Source organism: Scyliorhinus torazame, chromosome 2, assembly GCF_047496885.1.
Source record: "Scyliorhinus torazame isolate Kashiwa2021f chromosome 2, sScyTor2.1, whole genome shotgun sequence".
Taxonomy (NCBI): domain Eukaryota; kingdom Metazoa; phylum Chordata; class Chondrichthyes; order Carcharhiniformes; family Scyliorhinidae; genus Scyliorhinus; species Scyliorhinus torazame.
In genome coordinates this window covers 58275692-58299549 of record NC_092708.1, presented here as the reverse complement: position 1 = coordinate 58299549, position 23858 = coordinate 58275692, and the positions used below count along the sequence as shown (strand labels likewise).

General features: G+C 45.2%; 1 protein-coding gene across 5 annotated transcripts in view; it reads left to right on the top strand.

Annotated features, from left to right (window-relative positions):
- Positions 1-23858, top strand: part of kynu (kynureninase) — a 288595-nt gene that overhangs the window by 207840 nt on the left and 56897 nt on the right. For all 5 annotated transcript variants that reach the window (XM_072471682.1, XM_072471700.1, XM_072471709.1 and 2 more), the window contains 3 exons: positions 15164-15262; positions 15360-15433; positions 21231-21283. In XM_072471682.1, coding sequence (XP_072327783.1) covers positions 15164-15262; positions 15360-15433; positions 21231-21283 — 226 coding nt within the window. The remainder of the gene's footprint in view (positions 1-15163; positions 15263-15359; positions 15434-21230; positions 21284-23858) is intronic.

Genomic DNA, 23858 nt, shown 5'->3' with positions numbered 1-23858 from the left:
AATGGCTGCAAACTGGTCAAGAGAGGATGAGAAATGTTAGTTTGCCACAATCACAGTTACATTGAATGTCGTTTGTGATTTGTGAAAAGGCCATTTCAGTGTCATGGGGGACAGAAACATGATTGAAGGGGCTCAAACCATCAGAAAAGACGGTTGAGCATTTGTGTGGCTAGAGTACGTTCAAAGACTTTGGAGAGGAAAATGAGGTTGAAGATGGGACAATCTTACTGCAATACAAAGGTGTAAAGAGGTTTTTTTTATTTGGAAGAGGGATGATGATGGTGGATTTGATGGAAAGTGAGTCAATAACAATATCAGCCAGCAAGGGGTCGAACATTTTGGCAATCGAATCATGGAAGCAAGAAATGGGTCCCATGGACAATATGCTCTCAGAGAGCATATGAGGGGAGAAACTAAAAAAATAGTAAATATGGAGATAGGGCGTGCATTTGTTTTGATGGTCTCAATCTAAGTGATAAATAAGTGTATGAGTGACTTGTATTTGCTGGAGTTTGTGGAGGGAGGAAGCCAGAGGTTAATTTTGCATTCCAGGCTTATCCTGAAAAAGTGAGTCATTTTAGTCAAGGGGAACATGACCCGACAGCAATTTTACGACCAGCCAGATCTTGTTAACCTGGGTACCCAACAAGTTCAAATTGGTTTCTGGGGAACAAAGTTAAAGGCTATATCATAGGCTGTTAATTTGTCTCCTCCTTAATCTCTGAAATTCCTTCCCTCGCTCACTTCCACTCACCTCTATATCATCACTTTTCAAAACTTCTCACAACTCACTTTTCTGACAAGCCTTTAGTCATCTGACGTAACTCTGACACTTTTGCGTCAATGTTCCGGTCCTGTCCGCTGTGGGATTTGTCACAGGCGGGCCAGAAAATTTGACAGATCAGCAAAAGGTTCATTGATTTCAGCAGGTATTTCCATTACCTCCGTGAATGGGACTGGAAATTCCCACCCTTCGTGCCTTTTATCTTCTGTAGTCCATTTTGTATTGCGCCGGTCATTTCCTTATTTTTTTCTCCCTTTCCTGGGGCTGGTTGAGCACAGTGGGCCAAACAACTGGCTTGTAATGCAGAACAATGCCAGCAGCGCGGGTTCAATTCCCGTACCGGCCTCCCCGAAAAGGCGCCGGAATGTGGCGACTCGGGGTTTTTCACAGTAACTTCATTGAAGCCTACTTGTGACAATAAGCAATTATTATTATTATCATTGGGAAGTTTTCTACTTTATGTTTTAGCAATTAAAATTGGTGTTGGTCCAGTGGGTGCAATTCTCCAAGAAGGGAACAAATTAGCCCAGTGAGCGCATTTAGCCGCGTGCTTCTCAGCGCTCCAAATGCCTACAAATACATGGCTATCTCACATTGTATAAGGGGCCTCAAGGGGGAACATGCGGTCTCAATGGGAAACATGCACGCAGTCCCATTTTGTACAGTGTGGTGCTCCAAATGGCGGAACTCCCCAATGTAACGAGAGATTAGGACGTCATTTTTAAATGGCATCCTGATCTCCGAGGGCCCCGACACGATCCACGACCTTCCCCCAACCCGAACGCATTATGGGAGGGTGTTAGCCTCCCCCTGCAGCCCCCATGCCAGGCACCGCTGACACGATCGCGCTTAGAAAATGCCAGCTTGGCACATTGGCAGTGCCAACCTGACACCCTGGCAGCACCCATGCCAGCTGGCAGTGCCACCTGGGCATCTTGGCAGTGCCAGGGTGGCACCCAGGTGGTACTGACAAAGTGCCAAGTCTGCAATGCCAGGATGCCCAGGTGGCACCAGCAATGCCAGGGTACCACCCTACCCAAACGACATGTAGCTGGGGGCCGCCGATCCCCTGGAAGATCTCCACGAGTGCCATTCCGTTTGTGGGAACCAGTGCTAAACGGCGCTCACCCAAGGTCTCTGAGGTGAAGGGAATGAATCCCAAGACCCAGGTACCTCGGGAATCTGCACATTAGAGTGAGGCGTACATCGATCTCACGAGGAATGTTGGCTGGGTAGATCTCGGTAGCTGGATCTCCTGGCATTCATCGGCCACACTGCGCTGCGGTGAGCTGCTTTTCTGGTGCTGCAAAGCCATTTGATTGTGCCCAGTGACCATCACGAATATTGATTTTATATTCAACCATTAGTATTCTCTGCTGTATTGAATGTATCCGTGGGGCGCGGATCTCCGACCCCCCACCGGGTCGGAGAATCGCCTGGGGCTGGCGTGAATCCCGCCCCCGCCGTGTCCCAAATTCTCCGCCACCAGAGATTCGGCAGTGGCGGGAATCGTGCCAGTCAGCGGGAATCGCGGCAGTCGGCGGGCCCACCCCCGGCGATTCTCTGGCCCGCGATGGGCCGATGTCCCGCCGCTGTCAACCCCTCCGGCGTGGATTAAACCTCCTTTTGAACAGCGGGGCAAGGCGGCGCGGGCAGGCTCTGGGGTCCTGGCGGGGGCGGTCTGGCCCCGGGGGATGCCCCCACGGTGGCCTGGCCCGCGATCGGGGCCCACCGATCTGCAGGTGCTGTGGGGGCACACTTTTTCTTCCGCCTTCGCCATGGTCTTCACTATGGCGGGGGCGGAAGAGACCCCCTCCCCTGCACATGCGCGGGGATGATGCCGTGAGCGGCCGCTAATGCTCCCGCGCATGCATCGCCCGGCGAAGACCTTTTGCCGCCGGCTGGCGTGGCGCCAAAGGCCTTTCCCGCCAGCCGGCGGAGCGGAAACCACTCCAGCGCGGGCCTACCCCCTCAAGGTGAGGGCTTGGCCCCTAAAGGTGCGGAGAATTCAGCACCTTTGGGGCGGCCCAACGCCGGAGTGATCCACGCCATTTTTGGCACCGGGTGGCGGACATCACGCCAGTTTGCGGAGAATCCCGCCCATGATTTTTCACTTCATCTTTTTCTCAACAGAAAGAAACTGCTTTTGATGTGGCCATGAGCTGTCAGTCATAGCTAGTAGTTTGTAAGCATCACGGTTAGTTTCACAACAGGGTAATTGAGATCCATTCAAGTGTGAAGGGAAATGAAATTCAACAATCCAGACATCAGGCTGTCTGGAAACTGTCAATCACAGCCTAGTGATTTCTAATTGAACTGAATGAAAGCCTTGCAGATCCAAGGCTCTCGGGGGATAAACCCTGGTGATGTGATTTTTACTTGTGTAATTTACCGCTGCTGCCTCTGTAGTAAGATGAGTTTTAAAGCAGCAATTTTTTTTTCACTGCTTCTGTGTGGACTGTTCTTTAGCTTCCAGGCAGATTGTGGGGGAGTCATTATGCAGGGTCCCTGTTATGCAGGATCTCCGTTAGGGAGGGTATCTATTAGGGGGGCCTCCAGTGGGGGTCTCTGTTATGGGAATCTCTGGTGGGGGCTCTGGTTGGGTGTGTTGGTGGGGATGAGGGGGGAGTCTGGTTGGGGTAGGGTGTGCAGGATTTGCATTGTTGGGCCCTCCGATGGACTTTGAGGGCAGCTACCTTCAAGATTTATCCCCATGGCCCACTGCGAGGTCCATCACACCAGGGCCACACTGACAAACATCTTCACTTCTCCACACCTACGTGAACCCCGGCCCAGAGGGCTGGACAATCATGGAGGCGTGGAGAATTTGGTGTCCAACCGGTTAATGGGATGTAAATGGCTGCTTTGACCCACTTACTCCTCCCACTGATGAAGGGCACAAACCTTGACACTGTTGCCAGTAGGAGACCGGAGCATCTGTTGGCACCGTTCCCGTTTTTTTGACTACACAATATTCTCCGCCAGACCACAGATTTCTCTGCCGGCACCGGGCAGTGAAGAATCCTGCCCCTGATATTCACTCAGCTTGTGCTTATGGATTCTTTGTGGTACTAATCGATTGATACTTTTTGCCGATGCAACTGCACTTTGTTGTATAGTGTTTGGGCCGTTACATACATAAATTCATAAACTTTAGGAGCAGAGTCAGGCCATTTGGCTCATCGAGTTTGCTCCACCATCCTGCCCGTTCCGTAACCCTTCAACCCATTACCAATTAAAAATAAATCAGGAACATCAAAATGGGAGCAGGCCATTCAGCATCATAGCTGATCCATATCTTATCTTATTTTACCTGTCTTTTTTCATACCCTGCAATAGCCTTGCCCGACAAAAGTCAATCAATGTCACTTTTGAAATTTTCTGTTGACCGTTTTTTGAGGGAGTGATCGAGATATGTAGGGAAGCTTCATTTTCTGCAGAGAAATGAAATGAAATGAATGAAATGAAAATCACTTATTGTCACAAGTAGGCTTCAATGAAGTTACTGTGAAAAGCCCCTAGTCGCCACATTCCGGCGCCTGTTCGGGGAGGCTGGTACGGGAATTGAACCGTGCTGCTGGCCTGCCTTGGTCTGCTTTAAAAGCCAACGATTTAGCGATTTAGTGTGCTGACCAATAAAATTAAAATATATCAGCAAAATAAAGCAATTACCAACTTTGAGAAGTTAAATTTAGTTATTCCTGCCACCTAGAGGCCATCAGGATATATATGATGTTTTAAAAGCATTTTGCAGACAACTGACAATTTCATTCATGATTAGTTTATTTGGAATGCCCCTCTTTTATTAATTGTATGGAAAGTTATGAGCTTTATTTATTTTCAAATATGTTTAATGCCAATTCAAAATAAAGGCTTTGAAATCGAATTTTCTCTTGATTTGACAATTATTAATTTGATTCAAAATCAGGCAAATATGCTTTCTTGTTCTGTTTTAGTTATATATTCCTCACTGACTGGTGTATAGCAGGACCAGCACCTCCCTTTCTAACTCTAAAGTCCGACTTGAACCTGTCCAGGTGGGGAAAATGGTCAATGCTCACCACTCAGTACAACACAATATTCTTTTGGGAGTTTATTGTACCATCAGTAACTTATAATCATCAGTCCCTCTCCAATAACTTACAAATGTCAGTACGCTGCTTCCTTCAAGTCAAATCAATACTTGCAAACTCTGTTCCCTTAACTTCCAAACTGCATCCACCCTGTTGATCGCTCCGAGGAGTACATTCCCATGTGGGGATGGATGACCAGTCTCTCTCACAGTCTACCTTGCAAGTCGCTGCCCCCTCCCTAAACTTGCACATCTTATCGTGCAAAAATCACACCCGTGATGTCAGTTATTGATACAAATTTTCCTGCTCTAGTTTATCCCTTATTAAATCTTGCAATAATCCCACATCCTGGATTCGAGAATAGTCCATTAATATATGAAGTTGTTTCAATGACACAGATTCTGGCTTATCAGAATCACCATATTGATGAATAAATTTCATTCTACTGTAACAGTTTTTGGTATTAGTGTTTCCAAGGGATATGGGTGCACATTTAGACTTCTGGAACCCACAGGCTCTTAGTTTATAAGTGCTATTTTCCGTTGTACAGATTGGCCACCAGAGTTCAATGGTCAAGACAAATAGTTTAAATCTTGGATAGATGCATATCATTGCACGGTCTGATTGCCTCTGCCATCTCCTGGCTGGTATATTCAAGGATTTGCTTAATTGTGACTGTGTTTTGTTTCAACCGTTTTAAGGCCAGTTCTAGGGTCCCCAGAAATGCCAGGAGGCCAAATTTGGCCAATTTCTGAAAATCATCCGTTACAAATAGCCTTATTCTTTGCATACCAGCTCGCGAATTTTAAATGTTGTCTCCCTTTAAGTTGAAAACATTCTTGCTGAAGGATCACCAGCAACGGATAATTATTTTCTTTTGCAAAAGGAACTCAGCAGGAGTAAAGTAGAAAGCTTATTGCATTGCACTTTATTATATGCTGTTACTGAACCATTTTCACAACAAAAGGTTTTTTTTTTTCATTTGAAACAATATGTTTTTGTTCTATTTGTTGTTGAACATATGAGGCTGGATTCACAATTCAAAAAGGTAAAATCTAAAAGTAATTTAAAGTCCCCTGCTCAGAGATTGGAACAAAAGAAAAAAATCAAACCGACAAAATATGTTCATGAGAAATGAGTTTACTTTTAAGTTGAAAATAATGGATTATATTTTTGGAATTTTTATTGGATACTTTATTGGCTCCAGACATGCTTTACTGACTGGAAAGTAAATGGCGGCATAATCAGAAACATTGCCTGGCATTTGGAAAGGGTCTCCTGCTCTGTTCTCTTTTTTGCCTGCATTTTAACAAGGTGTTTTATAAGAGTTCTTTTATTTGTTCAATCTTCTACACAGTGTTTATTGGGTGTAAGGATTAGATCGCTTCAACCTGGCATCCAGTGACAGTATGATGTGCTCCAGGCAAGACTTGTTTTTTAACATATTCCCCAAGCACCATAGGAGTTTGCCACTCTTTCTTTCTGGCCATTGGTTAGTACTGAACATTTGTTTGCACTGGGAACTATCAAAGAGTGCGATTTAAATTGCAAACGTGAGGGCAGCACGGAGGCGCAGTGATTAGCATTGCTGCCTCACTGCGCTGAGGACCCTCGTTCAAACCCAGCCCCGCATCACTGCCCATGTGGAGCTTGCATGTTCTCCCCGTGTCTGCGTGAGTCTCATCCCCACAACTCAAAGATGTGCCGGAATTCGCTTTTACAATGTTAGCTGGCAGTGCTGGAGGTTCCAAGACCCTGGAACTCCCTCCCTAACAGCACTGTGGATGTACCTACATCACCTGCATTGCAGCGATTCAAGGAGGCAGCTCATTACCACCCCAAAAGCAACTAGAGATGGGCAATAAATCCTGGCCTAGCCAGCAGTACCCACATCCCATAAATTAATTTTAAAACATCAACCATTAATAAGAATAAGAATAATCATTTATTGTCACACGGAGGCTTCAATGAAGGTACTGTGAAAAACCCCTTGTCGCCACATTCCGGCACCTGTTCAGGGAGGCCAGTATGGGAATTGAACCTGCGCTGCTGCCTTGTTCTGCATTACAAGCCAGCCATTTAGCCCACTGTGCTAAACCAGCCCCTATTCCTTCCTTTGAATCCAGATTTCCTGTTCTATAGGATGTAGATTTATACCATGCACAGTACTTATCACTTGCTGCCCCAAAGGTTGTGAAAACTCTTCCTTTGCATGTGTGCATGATCGAGTCAGACACCTAGGAGCTTGTCCACATACTGATGTTTGCAGCGTGAAAATATGCCAGGCAGAGCTGATTCTAGCAAACCTGGGCCAGACCTTTCTGGCCATTCATGTTGGCAGGATCTTCCAGCCCCATCGACGGCTCACCGTTGCGATTCACGGCGACAAGGGGTGCATTCAATGGGTAACCCCATGGACAACGGCAGGGCCAGATGATCCCGCCACTGGTCAATGGTCACCACGAAACATGAACCACCCCTTGCTTGGTTGTTTCCACATTCTAAGCATAATTTTTTTTGTGATATCACAAGTGCATCAAACCATGAAGGTGCACTCAGGAAAGGGTTTGAATGCCATTTCTTTATCTGCTCCAGTAGCCAAAGTAGTTCCAAATAGATGGTAAATTGGATTTTGTATTGTCCCCATATTGCAAGCAGGATCGAGTGAACCATTGTTTTGCTCGGTCCACAGCTGCTGCCTGGATATTTCTGTCAGGTTTCAATTAATAACATTTGTTAGGCTGCAATTTGATGTAATCTTCACTGAACATTGTTCATTTTTTCTACTAACGACACAGATAAATATCCTATTCAGAGCTGTCATATGTTTTAACTCCATTCCAAGAACCGCTCCCCTGAGTGGTCCTGTTTTGGTCTGCTTCTACAGCAGACACTGCGGCAGAAAGATAGATTGCAATCCTTGATGGACTTCTTTCATCGAACAGAAGCATTTTGAATGCACAGCTGTGATGCATCCCATCAAATATTATAGATACTGCTCCATGATTAATTCATCTAGAGATAGGGAAACATCTAGTTAGTTGTTGCAATCTTGCATGATCTGTGCCTTTATAAGGCATGAACAACATCAGTATAATTTTAGGTGACAATAGGTGTGATTTAACACCCAAAAAACAGAATCCTGTTTTAGGTGCATTTGGCAGGGTCTTTCTCGGCATGTGCATTGCTGAGAACGACCCTGGTATCAAACGGGACTCTGATTGTTTTTGGCCTTGGTTGGGAATGTCCTGTCGAGGCTGCACTTACCTCACTTTCTGCATGGACCAACTGAACTCATCTGTGCAGGAAGAAATCGGGCTGCAATTTTTCGTAATGCCACCCCGATCTCTGGACCCCCCTTGGACACCCTACCACAGCCTTCGGAACCCCCTAACACCCCAATAATAACCCTCACCCTGTTCTTAACCCTGAAACTAAACCTAATCCTAACTCTCACCTTAACCCTCATCCTGTACTCAACCCTATCCCTTTCCTAACCCATCCACCCGTATAAAACTTTCCTTTTTTTGAAAAGGTTTTATTTGTTGAAACCCACGGAGACACGGGAAATACATGCAGACTCCGCACAGACAGTGACCCAAGCCAGGAATCGAACCAGGGACCCTGGAACTGTGAAGCAACTGTGCTAACCACTGTGCTTCTGTACCACCCTGTGTTAGAGTGTGATTATATTATTAGGGCTAGGGTCAGGGTCAGAGTGGTGGTGAGAGTTGGAATGAGGGTCTAAGTAAAGGGCCAGGGCCAGGGTGAGAGGGTCAAGGTGAGTAATGAGGGTTACCCTAAACCCTGAACCCTAAAACCCCTAACCCTGAAACCCCTAACTCTAACCCTAACTCTAAAATAATAATAATTATAATCTTTATTGTCACAAACAGACTTACATCAACACTGTAATGAAGTTACTGTGAAAATCCTAAAACCCTATAATCCTAATCCTTCAAATGATACCCTATCCATCTTTAAAAAAATTAACCCTAAAATGAGATACCCTCACCCTAATCCTAACCTCATCCTAACCCTCAGCCTAACCTTAATCCTAATCCTAATCCTGTCCTTAAGACTGACCCTAACCCATGTAACCCTCATCCTCGCCACAACCCTAACCCTAATGAGTCATTTAAATATGTTAATCTGGATCTCGCCCAGTGAATGCAAGATCCAGGTTGCGATATCTCCGAGATCTCATTGGAGACCTCTCATGAGATTCGACGGCCTTGTTGTTTTCCCGAGTTGGGTCGTTAATCACACCCAGTATCTTTTGCATGCTGAGTGCAAGTTCCCAAGGGCCCAATTTGAAAAGAGCGTACCCCTGTGATGCGTGGGTAATATTTCTTTTGGGGATTGGGAAGAACCTGACCAATTTGTCTTTTCAGTCGAAGGGGAGAAAACAAGAGTCAAAAGGTAAACTTGGAACAGCTTTGAACTATGAGCTGAATGACAACAAGTCAAATTTCACCAACTACATGTCATTTTATTCTCCATTCAACACAGCAAATGCATCAGAAGGTAGTTTAAGCACAAAATATATCCACCTCTGGTCAAAACCAGTGGCTGGTTTAGCATAGGGCTAAATCGTTGCCTTTGAAAGCAGACCAAGGCAGGCCAGCAGCACGGTTCAATTCCCGTATCAGCCTCCCCGAACAGGCGTCGGAATGGAGCTACCTCATTGGTAGCTCCTCATACCTCGCTTTGTATAAGGACTACATCCCATTGTCACAGTTTCTCCACCTCTATTGCATTAGTTTTAGGCGACTAGGGGCTTTTCACAGTAACTTCATTGAAGCCTACTTGTGACAATAAGCGATTTTCATTCATTCATTCCTTTTATACTTCTCCATAAATAATGAGGATCTCAACGTTACTACAAGGTCAAGCTTCGTATTTCAGGCTTGGTGAATAATCTTTCATCCCTTTAGTAACATTAGTTGCAGTCTGGCAGTGAATTGCTCAATTATCTCAGCAAAGATCAGTGTAGCTTTCATTTCTGAGCAGTATTCTGAAAGGAACGGTTATTAAAGAAAACAATCTTGAGTAGTGCTTCATATTTTTTCTGTGCTAACCTATTAAATGACTGTGTACTTTGGATAGGCATTTTAGATACCAACTCTTGCTAAATTAATAACTATTGCTTCTAACAACCTTAACCATCTGTGGTCTCTTAACTTGTCTCACTTACTACAAATAAGAAGTGAGGCTATGGGTAACCGTATGGACACGTTATGCCTGACCTTTTGTGGGGTATACTGACCTTTTGTGTGGGTATGTGGAACATTCCTTGTTTCAGACCCTCTCCCACAAATCTTTTTCCATTACACCGATGATTGGACCCAGCTGAACCTGGAAAATAATTATTGATTTTGCTTCCTATTTCCACCCCACTCTCATCTTCAGATGGTACCCTTAATCTCTATCGAAGTACTGACGATAGACTGACCACCAATTATCACTGCAAACTCAATGGCATGGACAACATGGTGGCACAGTGGTTAGCACTGCTGCCTCACAGCGCGAAAGGCCCAGGTTCGATTTTTTCCTTGGGTGACTGTCTGTGTGAAGTTTGTACGTTCTCCCCGTGTCTGCGAGCCTGTGCAGGTTAAGTGAATTGGCCATGCCAAAAATGCTCCTTGGTGTCCAAAAACGTTTAGGTGAGGTTACAGGTTTGTGGGGTGTGGGCCTAGGTAGAGTACTCTTTCAGAGGGTCAGTGCAGACTCGATGGGCCAAATGACCTTCTTCTACACTGTGGGGAATCTATGATTCAATGGCTCCCACAGCTACCTCATTGGTAGCTCCTCATACCTCGCTTTGTATAAGACTACATCCCATTGTCACAGTTTCTCCACCTCTATTGCATTAGTTTTGATGATCCCACCTTCAAAAATGCCAGCTCTGACATGGTCCTTTTTCTTCACTCAACCATGTTTGACCCACCTCCTGTACCTCTGCCCTCATCCCTTTCCATCCCTCTCCGTATCATAATAGGGGCTACTTTGTCCTCCCTTTTAACCCCACCAGCCTCCGCATTCAAAGGATCAACCTCCGTCATTTCTGCCAACTTCAGCATGATGCCACCATGAAATGCATCTCTTTCCCCGCCCCTCCCACCCCTTTCAGAATTCCATAGGGCCACTCCTTCCATGACACTCAGATTCATTCCTCCATCATTCCCAACTCCCCTTCCCAAGAACGGGAACTCTCTTCCTCAAAGTGGAAGCTAAATCTTATGAATATTTTCAAGGCTGAGCTAGAAATATTATTAACTAAAAAGCGGGGGGGGGGGGGGGGGGGGGGTGGGGGGGGGGGGTGAAACATTATTAGGGTAGGCAGGAATGTTGGATTTAAGTTACAAGCAGATCAGCCATGATCTTTGTGAATGGTGGAGCAGGCTCGAAGGGCTAAGTGACTAAAAACAGATAAAGCACTTGAGGAAGCACTACGATAGTGACATTTAAGAGGCATCTTGACAAATACATGAATAGGATGGGAATAGAGGGATACGGACCCAGGAAGTGTAGAAGATTGTAGTTTAGTCGGGCAGCATGGTCTGCATGGGCTTGGAGGGCCGAAGGGCCTGTTCCTGTGCTGTACTTTTCTTTGTTCTCTGTTCTTTGAATACAAGGAAAGTAGAAAGAGCTCAAGCAGGGAGTTAGGAGGGCAAAAAGGGGCCACAAAATGTCCTTGACAGACAGGATTAAGGAGAAGCCTAAGGCATTTTGTACGTATATTAGGAATAGGAGGGTAGCTAGAGAAATAGTTGGTCCACTCAAGGACAAAGGAAGGAAATTATGTGTTAACGAAAGGAAGTAGGTGAGATCCTTAATGGGTATTTTGCACCAGTATTCACAAAGGAGAGGGACACGTTGATTAATGGTGTCTCAGAGGGATGTGTAAACACTTTGGAACAGGTTGTTATTACGAGGGAGGAAGTGTTAGGTGTGTTAAAAAGTATTAAGATAGACAAATCCCCAGGGCCAGATGGCACCTATCCCAGATCACGCCGGCCCTTCGGCGCATGCGCAGACTCACGCAGTACCTTACGGCGCCAGCTGGCGTCAACTGGCGCAGCGCTAACCCCTCCGGTGTCCACCTAGTCTCCGGAAGTGCGGAGAATCCAGCACTTTTGGAGGCTTTTGACGCCGGAGTGGTTCGCGCCGGTTTTCCCGCCGGCGTGGGGACTTAGCCCCTGGAAAGAAGAATTCCGCCCAGGATCTATGCACATTTGGATTGGAAGTGAATGGTCTTATTAGCGACAGACAGCATGGTTTTGTACGAGGGAGATCATGTCTCACTAATTTGATTGAATTTTTTCAGGAGGTGACAAAAATGATTGATGAGGGAAGGACTGTGAATGTTGTCTACAAGAACTTTAGTAAAGCATTTGATAAGGTATTTTGTGGCAGGCTGGTGCAAAAGATTAAATCACATGGGGTCAGGGGTAAATTATCTGGATGGATTCAGAACTGGCTTGGCCATAGAAGACAGAGGGTAGCAGTGGAAGTGTGTTTTTCTGAATGGAGGTCTGTAACTAGTGGATTTCCGCAGGGATCAGTACTGGGACCTCTGCTGTCTGTAATATGTATAAATGACTTGGAAGGAAACGTAGTGGGTCTGATTAGCATGTTTGCGGATGATACTAAGATTTCAGGAGTTGCGGATAGTGATGAAGATCATCAGAGAATACAACAGGATATAGATAGGCTGCAAAATTGGGCAGAGTAATGGCAGATGGAATTTAACCCGGACAAATGCGAGGTGATGCATTTTGGTAGATCCAATTCAGGTGGGAGCTATAAAATAAATGGCAGAACCATCAGGAGCATAGAGACACAGAGAGATCTAGGTTGCAGGTCCACAGATCCTTAAAAGTGGCAGTATAGGTGGAAATGGTGGTGAAGAAAGCATATGGCATGCTTGCCTTCATAGGACGGGGTATCAAGTATAAAAGCTCAAAAATTATGTTAGAGTTATATAGAACGTTGGTTAGGTCACATTTGCAACACAGTGTCCAATTCTGGTCACCACACTACCAGAAGGATGTGGAGGCTTTGGAGAGAGTCCAGAAAATGTTTACCAGGATGTTGCCTGGTATGGAGGGCATTAGCTATGAGGAGAGATTGAGTAAATTGGGATTATTCTCCCTAGAGAGACGGGGCAGAGGGCGATCTGATAGAAGTTTATAAAATTGTTTGAGGTATAGATATGGTGAACAATTGGAGGCTTTTTCCCAGGGCATAATTGAAAATTGCAAGAGGGCACAAGTTCAAGGTGAGGGGGGATAGGTTCAGTGGAGATGTGCGGGGGAAGTTTTTTTACGCAGAGCTTGGTGGTGGCCTGGAATCCACTGCCAAATGAGATGGTTGAAGCAGGTACGTTAGCGACCTTTAAAACTTATCTGGATAGGCAGATGAACAAACGAGGTATAGAAGAATACAAGTGGTTGGTCTAGATAGGACACCTGATCGGAGCAGGCTTGGAGGGCTGAAGGGCCTGCTCCTGTGCTGTATTGTTCTTTGTTCTTTGTTCTTTCTCCTAATTTGTATGTTCATTGATGGGTTCCCTATGTGCTTTACCTGGATTGCTTGGATGTGTAGTGCTGAACAATTAACACAAAGCTTTGTTAATAAACAAAACTTTAAATTTATTTACACTACTAAGATTTAGTTCATATTCCTAAAATAGAAGGTTTCTACTTTTAACTGTGCTATTTCTAACTACAGAACTCTCAAGTACAACTGCTCTTATGCCCGTCACTCTTCTAACTGCCTGCTCACTCCCATCTCCCATAAGGCTTAGCAACACTGCCTTCTATAGTAGTATCTGCAGCTCCGTCTAGTGACTATCCATGTCATTAACCCTTGTAATGCTGATAGTTATGATAATACCACGTTCCTATGACCCTTTTTTCTTCCAATGCAAACCTACACAGGGCCACCTGTCACTTGTTCTTTAGCTTTCACTGAGCTCTGACCCTTGTTTTCCTATTAAGACATTTGCTATCTTACCTTTATACCACGATCAGCCATCTTTAATACTATCGTAGAATCCCTACGTACAGAAGGAGGCCATTCAGCTCATCGAGTCTGCACTGATCCTCGGAAAGAGTACCTTACCTAGGCCCACTCCCCAGCATATCCATGGGCAGCACGGTAGCACAGTGGTTAGCACTGTGGCATCACAGCTCCAGGGTCCCAGGTTTGATTCCCGGCTGGATCACTGTCTGTGCGGAGTCTAATCCCTTTGTGGATAGAATGAAGAGCAGCATCAGGGGCAGCACGGTAGCACAAGTGGACAGCACTGTGGCTTCACAGCGCCAGGGTCCCAGGTTTGATTCCCCGTTGGGTCACTGTCTGTGCGGAGTCTGCACATTCTCCCCGTGTCTGCGTGGGTTTCCTCCGGGTGCTCCGGTTTCTTCCCACAGTCCAAAGACGTGCAGCTTCGGTGGATTGGCCATGAGAAAATTGCCCTTAGTGACCAAAACAAAAAGGTAAGGATGGGTTGTTGGGTTACGGGGATAGGGTGGAAGTGAGGACTTAAGTGGGTCGGTGCAGACTCGATGGGTCGAATGGCCTCCTTCTGCATTGTATGTTCTATGTTCTATGTTCTATCAAGGAAGTTAGATTGCTATAAAAAAGAGATTTTCTTCAATCATACAGCTGAAATGTAAAATAAGTCCTCTTATTTATATATTATATAAATATTAAATTATGCTTCCTCTTTGTTGAGGCATTAGTAAGACCATAAGGCATCGGAGTGGAAGTAGGACATTTGGCCCAGCTCCCATTCAGTGAGATCAGAACTGATGATAACCGAGTTATACAGTTCCATTCACTAAGGTATCCTAAGCCCCTGGAGCTGAATGATTGGATTTTCAAAATATATAATTAAGAGTCAACTACTTTGTTTGTGTTCCAAAACATTGTCATTGAAAGAAACAAGCCAATCTGGGACATCCTAATAACCATCTCAAGGACAGTGTTCAAACACCTTTGGGAGAAGATCTCTCGCCCCTCTTTTTGGCATGACTGAGGGCAAGTGAAAAAGAGTGTACTTCAGCACTTTTTGTTAACTACCTTCTCCATTTATTGTTTTAAAGTTTTTGTTTCTTCAAAATATTGAATAAAATCAACTTTGAAAAAGGTTATTTGATGGCAGCATCATTGTGTACATATAGAATTTGGGATGCCAAGTTAACAGGTATAATGATTTTTAAGTCTGATCCTCCAAGTTTGTTTGAATTCACATTTTGTCTGTGCGCTTTCAATAATAACATCAATTTGTGTTGTGCAGGGATGTTTCGTTGGTTTTGATCTTGCCCATGCTGTTGGGAATGTAGAATTGTGTCTGCATGACTGGGACGTAGACTTCGCCTCCTGGTGCAATTACAAGGTAAAATGCATTATTCCGTGTTGCTCCATTGATTGCAGTCATCCTGTGAAATGAATATCAAACTGCCCAAATTATATTTTATTTTAATATATTACAGTATATGAATTCTGGTGCTGGAGCCTTAGCAGGGGCATATATACATGAAAAACACCAATACTCAGTAAAGCCAACGTAAGTATTAACTGAACTCCAACAATTTAAGCAGTGGCATTTTGGGTTTGCAACGTGCGGCAAGGAGGAGATGCCGCATTATAAAATATTTCTGCTATAAACTTAAATTAAAAGCGTGGGGAGAATGTTTAATTTGCAACAGTTGCATTGTCACAAATGAATATTGGATATAGGAGGCCACCACCACGGATCACTTTAGAAATACATAATATAAACTGACTAAACGTGGTGTGTGTTCATGTTTTGTTTTTTGATGTTTGTATCTCAGCCATGTTGCCAGATACAAGTATAATTTTTGGTTCTGCGATCTTGAAATATATTATTTGTTTGCTAGTATTTGTCTGATAAATATCTGGTACAGAGGTCAGTTTAAAAAGTGAAGGTTTGAATCCTTTGTTGAAGTTTGTTGTGTTGCACTATATTGTTCTCGTCCCTCATTTATCCATGGCCTCTCCAGTTCGGCAAGACTGTCAGCTAAAAATCTCCAGGCCTAATAGCATTTTGGCCTTTTGAACAAAAAGTTGTTTTGCTCTTTGCAGTAGGCCCAACCATTTTCAGCTGCTTCATCAATGACCTTTCTTCCATCATAAGGTCAGAAGTGGGGATGTTTGGGGATGACTGTACTGATATTCAGCACCATTCGTGACTCCTCAGATAATGAAGCAGTCCATGTCCAAATGAAGCAAGACCTGGATAATATCCTGGCTTGGGCTGACAAGTGGCAAGTTACATTCACATCACACAAGTGCCAGGCAATGACCATCTCCTACAAGAGAGGACCTAACCACCACCCCCTTGACATTAATGACATTACCATTGCTGAATCCCCAACAATCAACATCCTAGGGGTTACCATTGGTCATAAACTAAACTGGACTAGTCATGTCACATTACTACTGTGGCTACCAGGGCAGGTCAAAGATTAGGAATCCTAAAGTGAGTAACTCACTTCCTGACCCCCCAAAGCTTGTCCACCATCTACAAGGCACAAGTCAGGAGTGTAATGGAATACTCTCCACTTGCCTGAATGATTTCAGCTCCAACAACACTCAAGAAGCTGGACACTATTCAGGACAACGCAGTCCACTTGATTGCTCCCCCTTCCACAAATATTCAAACCCTCCACCATCAACGAACAGTGGCAGCCTTGTGTACCATCTACAAGATGCACTGCAGTAACTCACCAAGTTACTGTCTTCCTCAGACAGCATCTTCCAAACCCACGACCAGTACCATCTAGATGGACAAGAGCAACAGATACATCGGAACCCCACCACCGAGTTTCCCCTCCAATTCACTTGCCACCCTGACTTGGAAATATATCGCCATTCCTTCACTGTCACTGGAACTCCCTCCCTAACAGCACAGTGGGTGTCTGTACACCTCAAGGTCTGCAGCAGTTCAAGAAGGCAACTCACCACCATCTTCTGAAGGGCAACTCGGGATAGGCAATAAATGCTGGCCTCACTAGCGATGCCCCCATCCTGTAAATTAATTTTAAAAAGTAAGAATTGATGCAGCTCTGTTAATATTAATGAACATCTGTGTCAGCTTCAAAAAACACCTTCATAGTTTTTTGTTCAACCATTTCAAAAAACTGCAGTTTGATGTTAGGAGCTTGTGAGAAATAGCTGTGAACTACAGCAGCCACTAATTAAAATAAAACTGCTCATTCACATTAGGCATTGTATGTATGCCTGTCAACATCATAATCACCTTGATTTTGCAGTGAGTGGAAAATGAATGGTGCTCACTGTTCATTACACCCCTCAGAGATTCCACATCAAATTACAAGAATGACAAAGTGATTCTAAGTGCAGAGCTCTCGCCAGGGATTCTGGCACACGTGTGAGCAGGGCAAGCAAAATATTTATTTTCAGCCAGTAAAATTGAAGACTTCTTAGTGAGACACAGACCAGGAAGTTCAAGTTAGAAATTAGTTCAATGTAAAATCATGCATACAAAGCAGAATAAAGACAGTGGGAGAAAGATGGGATAAAGCTAGAGATAAAAGTGATGGAATGAAAGGTTAAAAAAATTATTTTAAATCACCAAGGATAACTATGATCTGAATAAATGAGACTCCACACTTGTAAATATTTTCAATGCTCCAGAGAATGTTTGGTAATAATTAAGACTCAATACATCATTTAAAAACTTCTAATGAACAAGCCCTAACTTATTTATTAATGTTAGGGCTAAGTGGCTCAGTGTCTTGCCCTTCAAATATTTTAATGCTGCGGCTAACAGAGATATTGATTCAACTCCACTGTAATTATGCCAGAAACTGAAGCTTGGTGAATTACAGGTTTCAGTGTGTAAAAGCAGTTTGAACTGGTATTGAAGGGACTGTATTGGTTTTGACAGCTCCTCAAAGTATGAAAAAATTAATACCTTGTATTTATGTAGCACGTACAACTGCCTCCCGAACAATACTGCAAGTGTTCCTTAGATTGCAGTGGTTCAAAAAGGCAGCTCACCCATACCTTCTCACGGGCAGTCAGAACATAGAACATAGAACACTACAGCACAGTACAGGCCCTTAGGCCCTCGATGTTGTGCCGACCTGTGAAACCACTCTAAAGCCCATCTACACTATTCCCTTATCGTCCATATGTCTATCCAATGACCATTTGAATGCCCTTAGTGTGGGCGAGTCCACTACTGTTGCAGACAGGGCATTCCACGCCCTTACTACTCTCTGAGTAAAGAACCTACCTCTGACATCTGTCTTATATCTATCGCCCCTCAATTTAAAGCTATGTCCCCTCGTGCTAGACATCACCATCCAAGGAAAAAGGCTCTTACTGTCCACTCTATCCAATCCTCTGATCATCTTGTATGCCTCAATTAAGTCACCTCTTAACCTTCTTCTCTCTAATGAAAACAGCCTCAAATCCCTCAGCCTTTCCTCATAAGATCTTCCCTCCATACCAGGCAACATTCTGGTAAATCTGCACCCTTTCCAATGCTTCCACATCCTTCCTATAATGCGGCGACCAGAATTGCACGTAATACTCCAAATGCGGCCGCTCCAGAGTTTTGTACAGCTGCAACATGACCTCATGGCTCCGAAACTCAATCCCTCTAACAATAAAAGCTAACACACCGTACGCCTTCTTAACAACCCTCTCAAACTGGGTGGCAACTTTCAGGGATCTATGTACATGGACACCGAGATCTCTCTGCTCATCCACACTGCCAAGAATGTTACCATTAGCCCAGTACTCTGTCTTCCTGTTACTCCTTCCAAAATGAATCACCTCACACTTTTATGCATTAAACTCCATTTGCCACCTCTCAGCCCAGCGCTGCAGCTTATCTATGTCCCTCTGTAACTTGTAACATCCTTCCGCACTGTCCACAACTCCACCGACTTTAGTGTCATCTGCAAATGTACTCACCCATCCTTCTACTCCTTCCTCCAGGTCATTTATAAAAATGACAAACAGCAGTGGCCCCAAAACAGATCCTTGTGGTACACCACTAGTAACTGGACTCGAGTCTGAACACTTCCCATCAACCACCACCCTTTGTCTTCTTCCAGCTAGCCAATTTCTGATCCAAACTGCTAAATCTCCCTGAATCCCATGCCTCCGTATTTTCTGCAGTAGCCTACCATGGGGAACTTTATCAAATGCTTTACTGAAATCCATATACACCACATCAACTGTTTTACCCTCATCCACCTGTTTGGTCACCTTCTCAAAGAACTCAGTAAGGTTTGTGAGGCACGACCTACCCTTCACAAAACCGTATTGACTATATCTAATCAAATTATTCCTTTCTAGATGATTATACACCCTATCTCTCATAAACCTTTCCAAGATTTTGCCCACAACAGAAGTAAGGCCCACTGGTCTATAGTTACCGGGGTTGTGTCTACTCCCCTTCTTGAACAAGGGGACAACATTTGCTCTCCTCCAGTCCTCTGGCACTATTCCTGTAGACAAAGATGACTTAAAGATCAAAGCCAAAGGCTCAGCAATCTCCTCCCTAGCTTCCCAGAGAATCCTAGGATAAATCCCATCCAGCCCAGGGAACTTATCTATTTTCACACTTTCCAGAATTGCTAACACCTCCTCCTTATGAACCTCAAGCCCTTCTAGTTTAATAGCCTGAATCTCAGTATTCTCCTCGACAACATTGTCTTTTTCCTGTGTGAATACTGACAAAAAATATTCATTTAGCACCTCTCCTATCTCCTCGGACTCCAAGCACAACTTCCCACAACTGTCCTTGACTGGCCCAACTCTTACCCATGTTACCCCTCGAGATGGGTAACATATTCTGGCCGAGCCAGCGATGCCCACATCCTATGAAATCATTTTTCAAAATGCCCTCTGTTCCCTCTGAACATCCAAAAGCACTTCACAAAGAAAGAACTTTTGAAATATGGGGCGAGCGGGCTCTGGGGTCCCGGGGGGTGCAATAACAACAATAACAATAATCGCTTATTGTCACAAGTTGGCTTCAATGAAGTTACTGTGAAAAGCCCCTAGTCGCCATATTCCGGCGCTTGTTCAGGGAGGCCGTTACGGGAATTGAACCGTGCTGCTGGCCTGCCTTGGTCTGCTTTCAGAGCCAGCGATTCAGCCCTGTGCTAAACAGCCCCGGTGTGCGTGGGGCGATCTGGCCCCAGGGGGTGTCCCCACGGTGGCCTGGCCCACGATCCTGGCCCACCGATCCGCGGGTGGGCCTGTGCCGTGGGGGCACTCTTTTACTACGCATCGGCCGTGTAGGTCTCCGCGATGGCCGACGCATAGGTGACCCCCCCCTGCGCATGCGCGGGGATGATGTCAGCAGCCGTTGACGCTCCTGCGCATGCGCGGACTCCCGCCGTCCAGCGGAGTCCCTTTGGCCTTGGCTGGCATGGCGCCAAAGGCCTTCCACGCCAGCCGGCGGGGCGCCAACCACTCCGGGGCGGGTCTAGCCCCTAAAGGTGCGGGCTTGGCCCCTAAAGGTGCGGAGGAATCCGCACCTTTGGGGCGGCCCGATGCCGGAGTGGTTCACGCCACTCCATCCCGCCGGGACCCCTCGTCCCGCTGGGTAGGGGAGAATCCCGCCCATGGTAATTGATTTACAAAAATGGTTTACAAGAATGTTGCCAGGGCTAGAAAAGTGTAGCTATGGAGAGAGACTGGGTAGGTTGGGGTTATTTTCCTTGGAACAAAGAAAGCTAAGGCGTGACTTAATTGAGGTGTCCAAAATTAGAAGGGGAAGAGGGTAAAATTGTTTCCCTTTGTGGAGGATTCTAGAACCAGGGGCATTGATTCAAGATGAGTGGCATAAAGTAGAGCGGATATGAGTAAGAACTTTTTGAAGCAGATGTTAGTGGGAATTTGGAATTCGCTGTCCGGGTTGGTGGTGGAGTCAGAGACCCTAAACTCTTTTAAAAGGTACCTTGATCTGCACCTTAAATGCTCTAAACTACAGGTCTATGGACCTGGTGCCAGAAGTTGTCCTTTGGCTGTCATGGATAAAATGGGCTGAAAGGCCTCCTTATGTACTGTAACCATTCTATGATTCTATGCTGTAATGTATTGAAATCAATAGCCAATTAAAATATAGACAGATTCCACAAACAGCGGTGAGATTTAAAATATATATATTTTTATTAAACTTGTCATTTTATACAAAGCAATATGAAACGTACAAAAAATCCAAACAAAATCCCCTTCAAGGAGCCATGAGATATTAACCAGATAATCCAATTTGTTTTTATGATGGTTGTTAAATATTCACAAGCACTCTAAATAATATTCCACAGTTTAAACAACAAAAAAATAACTTTCAGGTTACACGGCTGGTGGAGCAATGACAAGAAAACCAGATTTGAGATGGATAAAAGTAAGTACCAATATACTTAACATGATTTATTATTTCTGATGTATAAGAACAATGCATGTAGTTTGATACCAAAAGTATGTGAGAAAAGTGTCAGAAAGAACAAAGAACAATACAGCACAGGAACAAGCCCTTCGGCCCTCCAAGCCTGCGCCGACCATGGTATCTGCCTAAACTAAAACCATCTGCATTTCCCGAGTCCGTATCCTTCCATTCCCACGCTATTCATATACTTGTCTAGATGTCCCTTAAATGCTGATATTGCACCTACTCCCACCACCTCCCCAGGCAGCGCGTTCCATATATTTACCACCCTCTGCGTACAATTCTTGCCTCGCACATCTTTTCTAAACTTTTCCCCACACACTTTAAACCTATGTCCCCTCGTCCTTGATTTTCCTATCCTAGGAAAGAGGATTTGACGATTCTCTCTGTCCATGCCACTCATAATCTTGTAGACCTCTGTCAGGTCACCTCTAAACCTCCGTCGTTCCAGTGAGAACAGACCGAGTTTATCTGATACCTCCTCATAGCTTTTGCCCTCCATACCAGGAACATCCGAGTAAAATGCTTCTGTACCCTCTCCAAAGCATCCACATTCTTCTGGTAGTGTGGCGACCAGAATTGTACACAACAGAGACATCTTTATTGCTGCACATTCTGGGCTGGAACTAAGGTTCCAGTAAGGATTGCGTATCTGTCCAAAATCTATTCCATTTAACACAGTGGTAGTGCCACACAGCACGATGGAGGGTATCCCAAATGTGAAGACGGGACTTTGTCTCCACAAGGACTGTGCGGTGGTCACTCCTACCGATACAGTCATGGAAAGATGCATCTGTGATAGACGCATTTGCATATGACCAGCATCCATAATCATGATCAGCATGTGATTGTCTGTCGCAAAGCAGAGCTGCTTCACTTTTTAAATTATATTTTTCCCACTATTACTTTAGAATCAACTTTCGCATGCACTTTGTTTTATGTTGGCCTTGGAAGATTGTTCCTGCTGGCAAGGTTACATTTATTGCCCATTATTAATTACTCCAAATTGCCACAATGCTTTTAATAATGGTGTGTCTACAATGGTAGTGATTAGGCAAATTCAGAATACTAACCCAGTGATGAGGATCAAATGGTTACATATGACCTAGGCAGGGTAATATGAGCTTTTGTGGGGAAGTTAGAAGGGATAATGTTGTTCCCTTTGAAACTTCAGTCAATTGAACAATTACTTTGCTGCAGAATTTACAGTTGCAAAGTAGGATGCATTGATCCTTAAAATGCCACGAACAAGTACAGAGAGTAATTCAAACAGCTAATGGAACACAAGCCTTTATATCTAGAGGATTGAAGTATAAAGACACAAAAGGTATGCTGCAGCTGTACAGAATCCTGATTAGATCCCGCCTGGGGTACTGTGAACAGTTCTGGGCACCACACCTTAGGAAGAATATTTTGGTCTTGGAGGGAGTGCAACGTAGGTTTACAAAAATGATACCTGGATTACAGGAGTTAGGTTACGAAGAGAGATTACACAGATTAGCCCTTTTTTCACCAAAATAAGAAGGTTAAGGGGTGACCTGATCAAAGTTTTCAAGATATTAACAGGGAAAGACAGGCTAGATAAAGATAAACTATTTCCACTGGTTCGAGATTCTAAAACTTGCAAGCACAGTCTAAACATAGACCGTTCAGGAGAGATGTTAGGAAGCATGGGCGGGATTCTCCGCAAACAGCGCAATGTCCGCTACCCTGCGCCAAAAACGGCGCAGATCAGTCCAGCATCGGGCCGCCCCAAAGGTGCGGCGATCCGCACCTTTTGGGGCCAAGCCCTCACCTTGAGGGGCTAGACCCGCGCCGGAGCGGTTTCCGCTCCGCCGGCTGGCAGGAAAGGCCTTTGGTGCCACTCCAGACCACAGATCAGCCATGATCTCATTAAATGGCAGGACAGGCTTGAGGGGCTGAATAGCTTACTCTTGTTCTTATATTCCCCTGGTCCCAATGGGCAGGATTCGGCAACCCTTTTGTGCCTGCCGCAGATCTAGGCGGTGAATCATATGCATGCCCAAAATTGGCGCAAAACCTCACGCAAGTCACCCGACTCGCTGCGCACAGTGCGATCTGGATCGTCCCCTCACTGGGCGAGATCCAGATCTGAATATTCAAATGAGCCTTTCAGCTCAGTTAAATATCTGGATGCCAGATTCACCCGCCACCCAGGGCTCACCGGCCAAACCTGGGAGACCTGGTCCACACAAACGAGGAGCAGTCGTACCGGCACCTGGGGGGGGGGGGAACTCCCAGGCAATTGAAGACCCTGGGTGGTCAGGGACAGGAAAGGGTGGCACCCTGACATTCCCCCAGCACACGGGCACCTTAGCACTGACAGCATGGCACCTGGGAAGTATCACCCTGGCACCATTGCAGTGCCATCCTGGTGCCCAGGATGGCACTGCCAGGGGTTCAGGCCCAGAGGGGCCTTGCCAGGTAGGGATGTGTGGGGGCTTTACTGGGGGCCACTTCAAGCTTGCGGAGTTAGGGGGGAGTCAAAAGAGCTGGGGAGGGCCTGAAAGGG